The sequence below is a fragment of the Selaginella moellendorffii genome, unplaced genomic scaffold (assembly GCF_000143415.4).
Source record: "Selaginella moellendorffii unplaced genomic scaffold, v1.0 SELMOscaffold_64, whole genome shotgun sequence".
NCBI classification, from domain to species: domain Eukaryota; kingdom Viridiplantae; phylum Streptophyta; class Lycopodiopsida; order Selaginellales; family Selaginellaceae; genus Selaginella; species Selaginella moellendorffii.
This window is the reverse complement of record NW_003314325.1, coordinates 803814-819504: the sequence shown is the minus strand read 5'-3', so window position 1 is coordinate 819504 and position 15691 is coordinate 803814. Positions and strand designations below refer to the sequence as shown.

General features: G+C 46.6%; 3 protein-coding genes across 4 annotated transcripts; 2 read left to right on the top strand and 1 right to left on the bottom strand.

Moving 5' to 3' along the window:
* Positions 1 to 75: 75 nt before the first annotated feature.
* LOC9648738 (calmodulin) lies at positions 76 to 1034 on the bottom strand. 2 transcript variants are annotated; one of them, XM_024689977.1, is made up of 3 exons: positions 887 to 1034; positions 659 to 782; positions 76 to 554 (listed from the first exon to the last, which is right to left on the bottom strand). In XM_024689977.1, exons 2-3 carry the CDS (start codon positions 741 to 743, stop codon positions 181 to 183), a joined length of 459 nt encoding a protein of 152 aa, XP_024545745.1. In that variant the 5' UTR covers positions 744 to 782; positions 887 to 1034; the 3' UTR covers positions 76 to 180. The 2 variants fall into 2 exon arrangements, with proteins under 2 accessions (XP_024545745.1, XP_002984822.1); XM_002984776.2 differs by having other exon boundaries at positions 84 to 554; positions 659 to 787.
* Positions 1035 to 1202: 168 nt separating this feature from the next.
* Positions 1203 to 2558, top strand: LOC9645158 (1-(5-phosphoribosyl)-5-[(5-phosphoribosylamino)methylideneamino] imidazole-4-carboxamide isomerase, chloroplastic). Its single transcript, XM_024689958.1, has 8 exons — positions 1203 to 1323; positions 1373 to 1419; positions 1475 to 1676; positions 1750 to 1835; positions 1891 to 1992; positions 2045 to 2178; positions 2239 to 2287; positions 2351 to 2558. The coding sequence occupies exons 1-8, from the start codon at positions 1251 to 1253 to the stop codon at positions 2516 to 2518; spliced, it is 861 nt and encodes a 286-aa protein (XP_024545726.1). The 5' UTR covers positions 1203 to 1250; the 3' UTR covers positions 2519 to 2558.
* Positions 2559 to 4741: 2183 nt separating this feature from the next.
* LOC9648737 (probable C-terminal domain small phosphatase) lies at positions 4742 to 6182 on the top strand. The gene is made up of 2 exons (XM_024689894.1): positions 4742 to 4833; positions 5534 to 6182. The coding sequence occupies exons 1-2, from the start codon at positions 4742 to 4744 to the stop codon at positions 6180 to 6182; spliced, it is 741 nt and encodes a 246-aa protein (XP_024545662.1).
* Positions 6183 to 15691: the final 9509 nt, after the last annotated feature.

Here is a 15691-nt window from a genome sequence, read left to right as displayed (position 1 = left end):
GATCGATCTAAGAGAGAGAGGAGAGAAAGATATTTCTGCATAATGCGGACCATGATCACAAAGCAAAGAAAGAGGCGATGATCAACGAAAAAAACCTATATATAAATGTTAAACTTTCTCTTTCTCACTCTTGATTTCTCTCGAGCTTGATCTAGAGGTCTTGAAACCTCGAGATCCGTCCTACTTGACCATCATCATCTTGACAAACTCCTCGTAGTTGATCTGCCCGTCGCCGTCCACGTCCGCCTCCCGGATCATCTCGTCCACCTCCTCGTCCGTGAGCTTCTCGCCCAGATTCGTCATTACGTGCCGCAGCTCCACCGCGGAGATGAATCCGTTCTGGTCCTTGTCGAACACCCGGAACGCCTCCTTGAGCTCCTCCTCCGAGTCCGTGTCCTTCATCTTGCGCGCCATGAGGCTCAAGAACTCGGCGAAATCGATGGTTCCATTGCCGTCGGCGTCCACCTCGTTGATCATGTCCTGCAGCTCCGCCTCGGTTGGGTTCTGTCCCAGGGATCTCATCACCGTGCCCAGCTCCTTGGTTGTAATGCAGCCTGGCGGATTCCCCGATTGTATCAAAGGATTTAGAGGAATGATCTAAGAACTAGGAAGAACGCGAAGGAAGAACACGAGGAAGAAAGAGTTTTCATCTTCTTACCATCACCATCTTTGTCGAACAAGCTGAAGGCTTCCTTGAACTCCGCCAATTGCTCCTGTGTGAGCTGCTCGGCCGCGGCTGCCATCGCTCACTCTCTCTCTCTCTTCTCGAGCCGCCAAGAGCCCTGCACTGGAAACCATTTCATTTTTCCGTCCGGGAGACACGGGCAAAATCCAAGCGCTTAAGCTACGAATTCAAGGCCCAGATCTAGAGAGTTTGGAGATTTACCTGCGAAGAAGCGATGGAAGTCCGAGACGAAGCTCCAAGCTTGGTGCTGTGATCCTGCGGCGAAGAAGCAAGAAAATCGCGAGAATTTCTTATTTTTAAAAAACCATTGCGGCATCCATAGCGTAACGGGAGGCGCAGTGGGGAAGGGCGTGGTTAGCGGTTTGGTAGCTCCAAAGCGCCAGTGTAAAGGCGCTTTGGTAAAGAACGCGCTGCGTTTCCGCGTTGATGCGGCTGTCGCATTGCCGCGCTGGCGCGCTTTAGGGGGTCCACGCGGAATGGACATTCCGTCTAGGGATATTCTGTCAAGGCCGTTAAAGCCCCGCATAAGCCCTAAACCGTTCGCTAGGGCAAAACTATTTCGAGGATGGAGCGCGCGTTTGCTTCGTCTTCTTCTTCTTCCTTCTCTCCATCTCGTCCGATCGGCCAGCAGCAGCAAGGTAATCCGCGAATGTGATCGGGATTGACCGTGTTCTTGGAGATTTCCAGTCGATCGTCGAGCTGTGCGCTTTAGGCCCTGCATTGACATCCACAATGTAAGGGTTTCAGAGAGAGAGAGATACAATGCTGGATGTGTGCGTTTTTTTGTAGGGAAAGGTGAAGCAAATCGTGGGATCTACTCTGCTGGATTCGTCGCAGTCTTCGCTGGTTGTGAATTTCGAGTCGGAGAAATCGGCTGCCGAGTTTGCTGGAATGTATCGCCGCGATGATCTTCCCGGTGGACACGTGATCATGCTCGGGGGAGATTCTTTGAGCCTGAAAGCAGCGCTCGCGGCACTGGAAGCGTATCCGGGCAAGTGATGTTTTTTTCTTACTATTGCATTTGTTTCTAGGTTTTGACAGCTCTCGTTTCTGCTAGATTTCAGGTGGCTTGCAGATCGGTGGCGGTGTCAACTTGGGGAACGCGAAGTCTTATCTCGATGCTGGAGCGAGTCATGTGATTGTCACCTCGGTAAGTGTTTTATATCAGTCTTATGAGGGAATAACTCCAACTTTGGTTTTTCTAGTTCGTGTTTAAGGACGGCAAGGTCGACACTGAAAGGCTCCAGCGGCTAGTACGCCTAGTTGGCCGGAAGAGGCTCGTTTTGGACCTGAGTTGCAGAAAGAAGGTGAGTAAAACGCAATGCTATGGATAGCTTGTAACATCTGAAACTTTACCAGGATGGAGTGTACATGGTCGTGACCGACCGGTGGCAAAAGTTCAGTGATCTGCCTATCACTGAAGGAACTCTATCCGGTTTGGCGCAATCAGCTGACGAGTTTCTTGTCCATGGGGTGGACGTCGAAGGAAAGCGGTAAGACAAGTAGTAAGAATAGTTTAAGCTGGAATCTTATCGCCACCGCTGCTACCCCAGGCTGGGAATCGACGAGGAGCTTGTCAAGATCTTGGGCCAATGGTCTCCAGTACGTATCATCTTTGACTCTTCATGATCTGGGTGTCTTACTTGTGAGTGACTATTGGTGTAGATCCCGGTTACGTATGCTGGTGGGGTAACATCGCTCGAAGATCTGGATCTCATAAAAAATGCTGGGCGAGGCGTTGTAGACGTGACTGTTGGCTCTGCTCTCGACATATTTGGAGGCAATGTTTCATATTCCGATGTCTTGAGTTGGCACAGAGATCAGCAATCTTAATCTTTGTATAATATTAATCCTGAATTCATTTCCGAGGTTAGGTCGTCTTTTGATCCACCCTAAATTGTAAACGCTATGACCATTCAGTGACCAACACTTCGCATTCTAAAAGTCGGTGGGAGCTTCTGTGTGAGTCTCTGCTCGTGGAGCTTTACCTATGGCTGCCCCTTCTGTTTCCTCATTCCTTTTGCTCCTGTTGTGGAGAAATGGCTCCTTCTCAAAAGCTTCTGCTTGCATTGCTCCTATCGTGCCTGCGCATCACTGCTGCTTTTGCTGCTGGAAATGAAGGTAGCAGTTTTCTTCTCTATAATCTTGATAGTTTCTTACTGTTTGAGCTGGATTTACAGACCATGCGATGGATCAAACAAACACTTGTGGGCTCGATAGAGCTCTGTGCGTGTTTTCCATGATTTTTGGTTGGATGTTTTTTGTATTTCTTTTCAAGGCTAGGCCATGTTATGTTCTTCCCTAGCGATGTTCTGTTCTTTGAGAACTTAACCTAAACAAGTTTTTTTCACTTCCACAAGTCCAAGAACACACTCATTGTAAAACATTACTTGGAAATGCCTGCCATTGTAGCGCAAAGACTGGCCAAGGTGGCTGGACAATTCAAGGCCAAGAACCGAGACTTTCATTTACAACCCAGGCCAGTCTATACCAACCAGTGCCAAAACATTTGCAACTTCGCTTTTAGAAAGAGTGCCGAAAACCATGGCTGGAACTGCCTAGTGCCTATCGCAATTTGGCCAGGTCTTATTAATACTGGCCAGGCACTATTAAGGTGGAGTCATCTTTAGTTGTGAACTCTCAAAGAACATAACATGGCATAAGGCATTACAATGTTAAATACTGATCCTACTGCTGCAATGCCATTTGAACTCCTTGCTATGAACACAAGTTCGCAGGGAAGATCACCCGTAGGTACATTCCAACAAACTTGGCAGCCGATTTCTCTGACTCAAAATTCACAACCACTGAATCCATCAGAGTAGACCCCATCAGTTGCTTCCTTACTCATTGTATTATCTCTACACTCCATAAATAACCCTTACATTGTATGCAGGGGTGAAACCGCACAGCTTGACGATCCGCTGGAATTCTCCCATGTGAATTGCAATCCCAGGAGCACCAATGAGTTCAAAACCGGGGAGATTCTTTGAGCTTGAAAGCAGCGCTCACGGCACTGTTGGGCAAGTAATGTTTAGAAAATGTTTCTTTCTATTACATTGATCTTCTGCTGGCTTGCAGATCGGTGGTGGTGTCAACTTGTGGAACACGACTCGATGCTAGAGCGAGTCATGTGATTGCCAGTGCTTGATCGTCTTAGGTTGGAAGAGGCTTGTTTTGGACCTGAGTTGCAGCAAGAAGGCGAGTAAATTCCTTGTAGTAACATATCTAAAAGAAAATGTCTTGTCAGGATGGAGTATACTGACTGGTGGCAAAAAGTTTAGTGATCTGCCAATCATTGATAGAAACTCTAGCTGGTTTAGCGCAATCTTAACTTTCATGTCCATGAGGTGGATCTCGGAAGGAAAACGTAAGACAAGTAGAATAGTTTAAGCTGGAATCTTACCACCACACCAGGCCGGGAATCGATGAGGAGCTTGTCAACATCTTGGTTTCCAGTACGTATCATCTTGGACTCTTCATGCTTAGTTGTGAGTGACTATTGGTGTAGCTCCCGGTTACGTATGCTGGTGCAGTAACATCGCTCGAAGATCTGGATCTCAACAGAAATGCTGGACTGCTGGCTCTTCTCTCGACATATTTGGAGGCAATGTTTCATATTGCGATGTCTTGAGTTGGGACAGAAATCAGCAAAAAAACTGTTGATTTACTTGTCATAACCTTTGTCTATATCACATTTTTGGTTGTGATGTACTCCCCACTTGGGGAGCAGGGAAATGTGGATCAGGATTCCAAGCATAATTATGTTCATGGTAACGGTAATCAACAATAACTCCAGTAGCTACCATTCAGTGACCAACACTTCACACTGTGTCTCATGGAGCTTTACCTTGTGCTTGCTCATCACTTCTGCTTTTCCTGCTGGAAATGAAGGTAGCAGTTTTCTTCCCTAGAATCTTGATAGTTTCTTACTGTTTTGAGTACACTCGGGCAGGATCTGTACTGTAAAGGAAGGCTAAGATCCACAGAAAAAACGTCATGGAAAACACACAGAGAGTTATACTATTGAGCACTGTAGTTTGCTGATGGATCGCCATGGTCGTCGCTGGTGTGGACACAGAAACTATCGAGATTTTGGAGAAAGAACTAAACAAAACTGCAGCGGCAAAAGCCGCAGTGATGACCAGGCATGAGAGGAGCGATGCAAGCACAAGCTTTCGAGTAGGAGCCATAATTTCTGGAGAGCCAAGAGAAAAGAGAATAGATTGAGCAAACAAAGGGGGCAATCTCCCATAGATAAAGATCCAAGAGCACGAACTCACACAAAAGCTCGCACAAACTTTTACTCCAGTGGCAGTAGTAGCACCTTAACGTTGATAACCATGGTTTCACCACCATGGTTGGAATGATCTACAATGAAACACACCTTCTCAATGCTCAAGTCAGAATAGATATCAGCGAAAGACGAACATCTTGAGGCGAGTTTAGATTGGAGCTAAAGGAAATTTGGAGCTGTTGGATTCTTTCTCAGCCAGCAAACTTCCGCCTTCAGTGACTCAAATCCGCTTTACATCCATGCTGGAGGTCAGAACCAAAGCTACTGAACTCTCTCTGCGTTCCAGAATATGCAATCGAACAAATCTTCAGTTATGTCAAGGTTCGTTCCCAGTAAGTTCAGTTCACTAGTACTGCGCATACTCCTCTCAAACTGTGGATTGCCATTTAAGCGGGACAACGCTCCCACCTCCAAAACCAGCGAGCCTGAGAGAAAAAATCCATGAAATTTTCTACGGCCAGAATTATGGTATATTTAGTAAAGTGTATTTAATTTGATTTATAAAGATCCTTTACAATTAGGGCTTGCGTTCTTTCTTTCTTTTTTATCAGAGCGATGAAGAGGGCGAGAGAATATGGCGATTGGAGTTTTGCAACGCTCGACATGGTGACCAAAGTAAAGAACAAAAAGGTAAAGGTGACACACAGTTCTCCACTACTACCGCCAACTTTGGAGGAGAAACCCATGCTTGTGTTAGACATGGACGAGACACTAATTCATGCCCACAAGGCCACAGCATCCCTCAAGCTCTTCAGTGGGAAGACTCTTCCATTGCAGCGCTACCTTGTCGCAAAGCGGCCAGGTGTGGATACATTTCTAAATGAGATGAGTCAAATATACGAGATCGTGGTTTTTACTCGAGCGGTGAAGCCTTATGCGGACAGGATATTGGATAGGCTCGACCCAGCTGGGAATCTCTTCACCCATCGCCTCTACAGAGATTCATGCTCGCCCAAGGAAGTGGGAGGGAGAAAGGTTGTGAAAGATCTTTCAAGGTTAGGGCGGGACCTCAAACACACGGTGATCGTGGACGACAAGCCAGAGTCCTTTTGCTTGCAGCCCAGCAATGGAATTGTCATCCGGGCATTCAAAAACAGGAAAGGGCATAAATATGATGAATTGAAGAAGATAAGCAATCTGCTTAAGGAAATTGCAAGAGTTGAAGATGTAAGACAAGCATTGGAGAAGCTTAGAGGTTAGACAAAAGATCTTGTAAAAAGAAACTCCATGTATCCACTGTGTATGCTGTAACACTGCTCACTCTAAGTTGATTGTGGCATTTTCTCCCTCACAAAAACAAATGTCCAATTTAGCTTTGGAAACAATGTTATGGCAAATCATAATCAGAAAGACATCTCGAGTTTCAGTCTGATTCATTACTTGAGAGTCAATCGATAATTGTGATGCTTAAGCAGCGTCATCCTCTCTGTCCTGAAACGCAATGTAGAGCCTCCCAAAATCCCATGGCTCGATCACCTGGCCTATCCTTTTAGTGTGGCTTGACAAGAGTGGTACATAGTTTAAATACGATCTCACTATCCTCACTATTTTGTTGTCCATCCCCACCTACAAATCAAACATGGACGAGAGTGGTATATACTTTGGGTACGATCTCATTATGCTCACTGTTTTGTTGTCCATCCCCACCTACAAATCAAACATGGAGTGAGGAAAACAAAACGAAAACAAAGTTTGTAAACGACAGAAGTTTATACCTGTAAGATATCTCCAGTGAATAAAACACCTCTCCTTGAGCTCCATGAGACCAGTGGAGGATTTGTGCAAGGCTAAAAGCGTGAGTCCCTCCCATAGTAGAACTTCACCTTTTCGTGCTGGTAAACCACTCTGCAAAAGTATGGATACAGAGAGATCGAAATGAAAGAGAGAAACAAAGGTAGACAATACCATTCCCGGGTATAAACCGGGACGCCTCCAAAAGCCTCGCTCCATCGAGAGTTTGTGCTGTAGTAATGCGGGTGAGAGGTGGCAATCGCTCTCAATCCACCTAGTGACTTGATTATCGCCACTGTGGCATCGTCTAGAAATGAGATGCAGTCCCACAGTATGTTTCCCTCCATCAAAAACATAAAAACCATAAAAAATGCACAACGGCCATAGCTCCAAACATACATACCTTGAGTCTGGATGAGAAACGCACGCTGTCCAATGCCAAACTTTAAAAAGGTTATGATCTCGAAGACCTGCGGCTCATGCTTCTTGAAACCATTGCGAAACTGCTATCTCATCTTGCTCATGGACGTCCATACCTGACCTTCCCTAAAACTAAAAGTCAAGAAAACTCGAGACCTCCAGGATTTCTGAGAAAACATACCACCCAGACGTATGGAGCGTGTGCCTCCATAACTTTGAAATCCGAGAGTGTTAACAAGGATTCTCGTGGTGTCTTTGTAGAAAGCAATAACGCCGTGCATTGCTTAGAAACCTTAAGAGATAACCAAGATCTCAGTAAAAGGACAAACTTGTTAAAACTCGAGGAGAAAGATTGACAGACCTTGAGATCCTCTGGAGATATCATCAGCTGCTGGATGTGGTGGAGGCGGAGCAGAACCTCAGGTCAGACCCTGCTTATCTTGCTTACTATCACTCGCATGTCCAAGCCTCCTGTTTGAGCGGTGTTGGACGCTCCATTGAAGCAAGCGCATATAACACGGTTAAACACGTTTCTTACTGGAAAGCCATCGGTATAGAGCAGCTGACGACTATCAGCTAGAACGCAGCGTATTTGGAGGGTTCCAGTCTCTATGGCCACCTATTTTTCACTCGTTTAGTTCTCTCCAAAATATAAATGAGTTTTCTTGTACCGGTAGATGGACTTAGGACAGTCGTCCGAGATGTAGATCGTATAGTAGATGTGCATTTCACGTAGACGATGCTTCCATAAGTATGGATAGTGCTGTCCTTTTGGAAAGTGCTGGTTTGTCCGATCATCACAACCGTGTCAACATAATCGAAAACTCACAACTGGAAACGAAGAAACAAGAAGAGAGCAAACGGAATAAGAGCTTACCGGATAGGATAGATCTTGCACTGCCGCTGAGACGCTCAACCCAAACGTAAGCTGCGCAAGACATTAGGAGATGATATCCTTTTGATCCATCGCCCGGAAAACCAGCCTGCTCTCTTCCACTTGTGTCCAGGAAGTTAATTCTGTCGTTGACGAGCGCGCCCGGCATTTGGAGTGCAGCTGAGCGATCGGGGATGCCATGAAAAACATCGGGAAGCTAGAACCTGCCAGGACTTGAACCTCGGACGTCCCCATCATCCAACGGCCATGATGCGATGCGCATAAGAGCTTGCCGCCCTCGTCACATCTTGCGACAATGGCCGCCGGATCCATCGCCCAGATCCTTCACAGCGACCACAACAACAGCGTCTTCCTGCGAAATCTCCTCGTCCAGATGTATGGCCGCTGCGGCTGCCTGGAGGAAGCGCGATCGGTCTTCGATTCTACCTCGGATCCCAATCTCTTCTCTTGGAATCTCACCCTCCAGGCCTACATTCGCAACCACGACCTGAAGCCGCGGCCGGGGACGTGCAGCGCGCCAAGCAGCTCTTCGATCGCATCCCTGCAAAGAATTCCATCACCTGGAACGCGATGATCGAGATGTACTCGCCGAGGCGGTATTCCACTCCATGCCGGAGCAAACCCCCGTTTCTAGCACGGCCATGACCCATAACGGGCATCTCTCACGCGCCGTGGACGGCCATGATCCAAGGCCACTGCCAGAACCAGCGGCTGGATGAAGCTAAAGATCTCTTTGATAGAATGCCCTAGTAACATGGACGACCATGATCACCAGGCCGGGCATATGGAGCAAGCAAAGAATCTCTTTGAAGATGCCCCGGATCTTAATGAGGTGGCATTTACGGCTATGATCGACGGCTATGCACCTCATGGCTGCTTGGAGGAGGCTAAATGTTTGTTTGAGAGGCACGTGGTGGCCTGGAACTCCATGCTTGGCGCATATGCCTCGAATGGGCATTTGGACGAGGCACTAGATTCCTTCCTAAAGATGGCTCATCTCTTGGGCAACAATGATCCATATGCTCACCTCTAGAAACCATCTTGAAAATGCAAAGTTTATTTACGATCGAATGCCTTACAAGAGCAAGATGGCGCGCACAGTGCTCCTCTCGGCCTATCTCTGGAATTGGCCACCTCCAAGAAGCGATGAGCCTCTTCCGGGCACCAAACTCGAGTTTCCAAGAGGAGTCCCTTGTGAGCGAAATCCGGCACCATTGCCATCCAGACGATCGCATTGCACTCCTCGCTCTCGAGAGAATGCCAGAGCAAAACTTAATCTCACACACACACAATGTTAAGAGTTAAATTCCAAGACTGATATAAAACACTTACCGAGGTGACAACACATGACTTGCTCCAGTATCGAGATAGGACTTCGCGTTCCCCGAGTTTATACCACCACCAACCTGCAAGCCACTTGGAATCTAGCAGAAAACAGCGCTTTTCAAAATCTAGAAATTGTATACGCTTCCACTGCCGCGAGCGCTGCCTTCAGGGTCAATGAACGTGTCCTCCGACTCGAAATTCACAACCAGCGAAGACTGTGACAAATCCAGCAGAGTAGACCCGGCGAGCAAGATCATCCATTTCTTGACCACTTTATTTTCTCGAGTCAAGCTTAACTTCAAAGAACAAAACATGGCCTAGCAGTGTAAAGGAAGGCTAAGATCCACAGAAAAAACGTCATGAAAAACACACAGAGAGTTATACTATTGAGCACTGTAGTTTGCTGATGGATCGCCATGGTCGTCGCTGGTGTGGACACAGAAACTATCGAGATTTTGGAGAAAGAACTAAACAAAACTGCAGCAGCAAAAGCCGCAGTGATGACCAGGCATTAGAGGAGCGATGCAAGCACAAGCTTTCGAGTAGGAGCCATAATTTCTGGAGAGCCAAGAGAAAAGAGAATAGATTGAGCAAACAAAGGGGGCAATCTCCCATAGATAAACATCCAAGAGCACGAACTCACACAAAAGCTCGCACAAACTTTTACTCCAGTGGCAGTAGTAGCACCTTAACGTTGATAACCATGGTTTCACCACCATGGTTGGAATGATCTACAATGAAACACACCTTCTCAATGCTCAAGTCAGAATAGATATCAGCGAAAGACAAACATCTTGAGAAGGAAATTTGGAGCTGTTGGATTCTTTCTCAGCCGGCAAACTTCCGCCTTCAGTGACTCAAATCCGCTTTACATCCATGCTGGAGGTCAGAACCAAAGCTACTGAACTCTCTCTGCGTTCCAGAATATGCAATCGAACAAATCCTCAGTTATGTCAAGGTTCATTCCCAGTAAGTTCAGTTCACTAGTACTGCGCATACTCCTCTCAAACTGTGGATTGCCATTTAAGCGGGACAACGCTCCCACCTCCAAAACCAGCGAGCCTGAGAGAAAAAATCCATGAAATTTTCTACGGCCAGAATTATGGTATATTTAGTAATGTGTATTTAATTTGATTTATAAAGATCCTTTACAATTAGGGCTTGCGTTCTTTCTTTCTTTTTTATCAGAGCGATGAAGAGGGTGAGAGAATATGGCGATTGGAGTTTTGCAACGCTCGACATGGTGACCAAAGTAAAGAACAAAAAGGTAAAGGTGACACACAGTTCTCCACTACTACCGCCAGCTTTGGAGGAAAAACCCACGCTTGTGTTAGACATGGACGAGACACTAATCCATGCCCACAAGGCCACAGCGTCCCTCAAACTCTTCAGTGGGAAGATTCTTCCATTGCAGCGCTACCTTGTCGCAAAGCGGCCGGGTGTGGATACATTTCTAAATGAGATGAGTCAGATATATGAGATCGTGGTTTTTACTCGAGCGGTGAAGCCTTGTGCGGACAGGATATTGGATAGGCTCGACCCAGCTGGGAATCTCTTCACCCATCGCCTCTACAGAGATTCATGCTCGCCCAAGGAAGTGGGAGGGAGAAAGGTTGTGAAAGATCTTTCAAGGTTAGGGCGGGACCTCAGACACACGGTTATCGTGGACGACAAGCCAGAGTCCTTTTGCTTGCAGCCCAGCAATGGAATTGTCATCCGGGCATTCAAAAACAGGAAAGGGCATAAATATGATGAATTGAAGAAGATAAGCAATCTGCTTAAGGAAATTGCAAGAGTTGAAGATGTAAGACAAGCATTGGAGAAGCTTAGAGGTTAGACAAAAGATCTTGTAAAAAGAAACTCCATGTATCCACTGTGTATGCTGTAACACTGCTCACTCTAAGTTGATTGTGGCATTTTCTCCCTCACAAAAACAAATGTCCAATTTAGCTTTGGAAACAATGTTATGGCAAATCATAATCAGAAAGACATCTCGAGTTTCAGTCTGATTCATTACTTGAGAGTCAATCGATAATTGTGATGCTTAAGCAGCGTCATCCTCTCTGTCCTGAAACGCAATGTAGAGCCTCCCAAAATCCCATGGCTCGATCACCTGGCCTATCCTTTTAGTGTGGCTTGACAAGAGTGGTATATAGTTTAGATACGATCTCATTATGCTCACTATTTTGTTGTCCATCCCCACCTACAAATCAAACATGGACGAGAGTGGTATATAGCTTGGATACGATCTCATTATGCTCACTGTTTTGTTGTCCATCCCCACCTACAAATCAAACATGGAGTGAGGAAAACAAAACGAAAACAAAGTTTGTAAACGACAGAAGTTTATACCTGTAAGATATCTCCAGTGAATAAAACACCTCTCCTTGAGCTCCATGAGACCAGTGGAGGATTTGTGCAACAGAAAAATGGCTAAAAGCGTGAGTCCCTCCCATAGTAGAACTTAACCTTTTCATGCTGGTAAACCACTCTGCAAAAGTATGGATACAGAGAGATCGAAATGAAAGAGAGAAACAAAGGTAGACAATACCATTCGCGGGTATAAACCGGGACGCCTCCAAAAGCCTCGCTCCATCGAGAGTTTGTGCTGTAGTAATACGGGTGAGAAATGGCAATCGCTCTCAATCCACCTAGTGACTTGATTATCGCCACTGTGGCATCGTCTAGAAATGAGATGCAGTCCCACAGTATGTTTCCCTCCATCAAAAACATAAAAACCATAAAAAATGCACAACGGCCATAGCTCCAAACATACATACCTTGAGTCTGGATGAGAAACGCACGCTGTCCAATGCCAAACTTTAAAAAGGTTATGATCTCGAAGACCTGCGGCTCATGCTTCTTGAAACCATTGCGAAACTGCTATCTCATCTTGCTCATGGACGTCCATACCTGACCTTCCCTAAAACTAAAAGTCAAGAAAAGTCGAGACCTCCAGGATTTCTGAGAAAACATCCCACCCAGACGTATGGAGCGTGTGCCTCCATAACTTTGAAATCCAAGAGTGTTAACAAGGACTCTCGTGGTGTCTTTGTAGAAAGCAATAACGCCGTGCATTGCTTAGAAACCTTAAGAGATAACCAAGATCTCAGTAAAAGGACAAACTTGTTAAAACTCGAGGAGAAAGATTGACAGACCTTGAGATCCTCTGGAGATATCATCAGCTGCTGGATGTGGTGGAGGCGGAGCAGAACCTCAGGTCAGACCCTGCTTATCTTGCTTACTATCACTCGCATGTCCAAGCCTCCTGTTTGAGCGGTGTTGGACGCTCCATTGAAGCAAGCACATATAACACGGTTAAACACGTTTCTTACTGGAAAGCCATCGGTATAGAGCAGCTGACGACTATCAGCTAGAACGCAGCGTATTTGGAGGGTTCCAGTCTCTATGGCCACCTATTTTTCACTCGTTTAGTTCTCTCCAAAATATAAATGAGTTTTCTTGTACCCGTAGATGGACTTAGGACAGTCGTCCGAGATGTAGATCGTATAGTAGATGTGCATTTCACGTAGACGATGCTTCCATAAGTATGGATAGTGCTGTCCTTTTGGAAAGTGCTGGTTTGTCCGATCATCACAACCGTGTCAACATAATCGAAAACTCACAACTGGAAACGAAGAAACAAGAAGAGAGCAAACGGAATAAGAGCTTACCGGATAGGATAGATCTTGCACTGCCGCTGAGACGCTCAACCCAAACGTAAGCTGCGCAAGACATTAGGAGATGATATCCTTTTGATCCATCGCCCGGAAAACCAGCCTGCTCTCTTCCACTTGTGTCCAGGAAGTTAATTCTGTCGTTGACGAGCGCGCCCGGCATTTGGAGTGCAGCTGAGCGATCGGGGATGCCATGAAAAACATCGGGAAGCTAGAACCTGCCAGGACTTGAACCTCGGACGTCCCCATCATCCAACGGCCATGATGCGATGCGCATAAGAGCTTGCCGCCCTCGTCACATCTTGCGACAATGGCCGCCGGATCCATCGCCCAGATCCTTCACAGCGACCACAACAACAGCGTCTTCCTGCGAAATCTCCTCGTCCAGATGTATGGCCGCTGCGGCTGCCTGGAGGAAGCGCGATCGGTCTTCGATTCTACCTCGGATCCCAATCTCTTCTCTTGGAATCTCACCCTCCAGGCCTACATTCGCAACCACGACCTGAAGCCGCGGCCGGGGACGTGCAGCGCGCCAAGCAGCTCTTCGATCGCATCCCTGCAAAGAATTCCATCACCTGGAACGCGATGATCGAGATGTACTCGCCGAGGCGGTATTCCACTCCATGCCGGAGCAAACCCCCGTTTCTAGCACGGCCATGGCCCATAACGGGCATCTCTCACGCGCCGTGGACGGCCATGATCCAAGGCCACTGCCAGAACCAGCGGCTGGATGAAGCTAAAGATCTCTTTGATAGAATGCCCTAGTAACATGGACGACCATATCACCAGGCCGGGCATATGGAGCAAGCAAAGAATCTCTTTGAAGATGCCCCGGATCTTAATGAGGTGGCATTTACGGCTATGATCGACGGCTATGCACCTCATGGCTGCTTGGAGGAGGCTAAATGTTTGTTTGAGAGGCACGTGGTGGCCTGGAACTCCATGCTTGGCACATATGCCTCGAATGGGCATTTGGACGAGGCACTAGATTCCTTCCTAAAGATGGCTCATCTCTTGGGCAACAATGATCCATATGCTCACCTCTAGAAACCATCTTGAAAATGCAAAGTTTATTTACGATCGAATGCCTTACAAGAGCAAGATGGCGCGCACAGTGCTCCTCTCGGCCTATCTCTGGAATTGGCCACCTCCAAGAAGCGATGAGCCTCTTCCCGGCACCAAACTCAAGTTTCCAAGAGGAGTCCCTTGTGAGCAAAAGCTGGCACCATTGCCATCCAGACGATCGCATTGCACTCCTCGCTCTCGAGAGAATGCCAGAGCAAAACTTAATCTCACACACACACAATGTTAAGAGTTAAATTCCAAGACTGATATAAACACTTACCGAGGTGACAACACATGACTTGCTCCAGTATCGAGATAGGACTTCGGCGTGCCCCGGAGTTTATACCGACCACCAACCTGCAAGCCACTGGAATCTAGCAGAAAACAGCGCTTTTCAAAATCTAGAAATTGTATACGCTTCCAGTGCCGCGAGCGTTGCCTTCAGGGTCAATGAACGTGTCCCTCCGACTCGAAATTCACAACCAGCGAAGACTGTGACAAATCCAGCAGAGTAGACCCGGCGAGCAAGATCATCCATTTCTTGACCACTTTATTTTCTCGAGTCAAGCTTAACTTCAAAGAACAAAACATGGCCTAGCCGTGTAAAGGAAGGCTAAGATCCACAGAAAAAACGTCATGAAAAACACACAGAGAGTTATACTATTGAGCACTGTAGTTTGCTGATGGATCGCCATGGTCGTCGCTGGTGTGGACACAGAAACTATCGAGATTTTGGAGAAAGAACTAAACAAAACTGCAGCGGCAAAAGCCGCAGTGATGACCAGGCATGAGAGGAGCGATGCAAGCACAAGCTTTCGAGTAGGAGCCATAATTTCTGGAGAGCCAAGAGAAAAGAGAATAGATTGAGCAAACAAAGGGGGCAATCTCCCATAGATAAACATCCAAGAGCACGAACTCACACAAAAGCTCGCACAAACTTTTACTCCAGTGGCAGTAGTAGCACCTTAACGTTGATAACCATGGTTTCACCACCATGGTTGGAATGATCTACAATGAAACACACGTTCTCAATGCTCAAGTCAGAATAGATATCAGCGAAAGACGAACATCTTGAGGCGAGTTTAGATTGGAGCTAAAGGAAATTTGGAGCTGTTGGATTCTTTCTCAGCCGGCAAACTTCCGCCTTCAGTGACTCAAATCCGCTTTACATCCATGCTGGAGGTCAGAACCAAAGCTACTGAACTCTCTCTGCGTTCCAGAATATGCAATCGAACAAATCTTCAGTTATGTCAAGGTTCGTTCCTAGTAAGTTCAGTTCACTAGTACTGCGCATACTCCTCTCAAACTGTGGATTGCCATTTAAGCGGGACAACGCTCCCACCTCCAAAACCAGCGAGCCTGAGAGAAAACATCCATGAAATTTTCTACGGCCAGAATTATGGTATATTTAGTAATGTGTATTTAATTTGATTTATAAAGATCCTTTACAATTAGGGCTTGCGTTCTTTCTTTCTTTTTTATCAGAGCGATGAAGAGGGTGAGAGAATATGGCGATTGGAGTTTTGCAACGCTCGACATGGTGACCAAAGTAAAGAACAAAAAGGTAAAGGTGACACACAGTTCTCCACTACTAC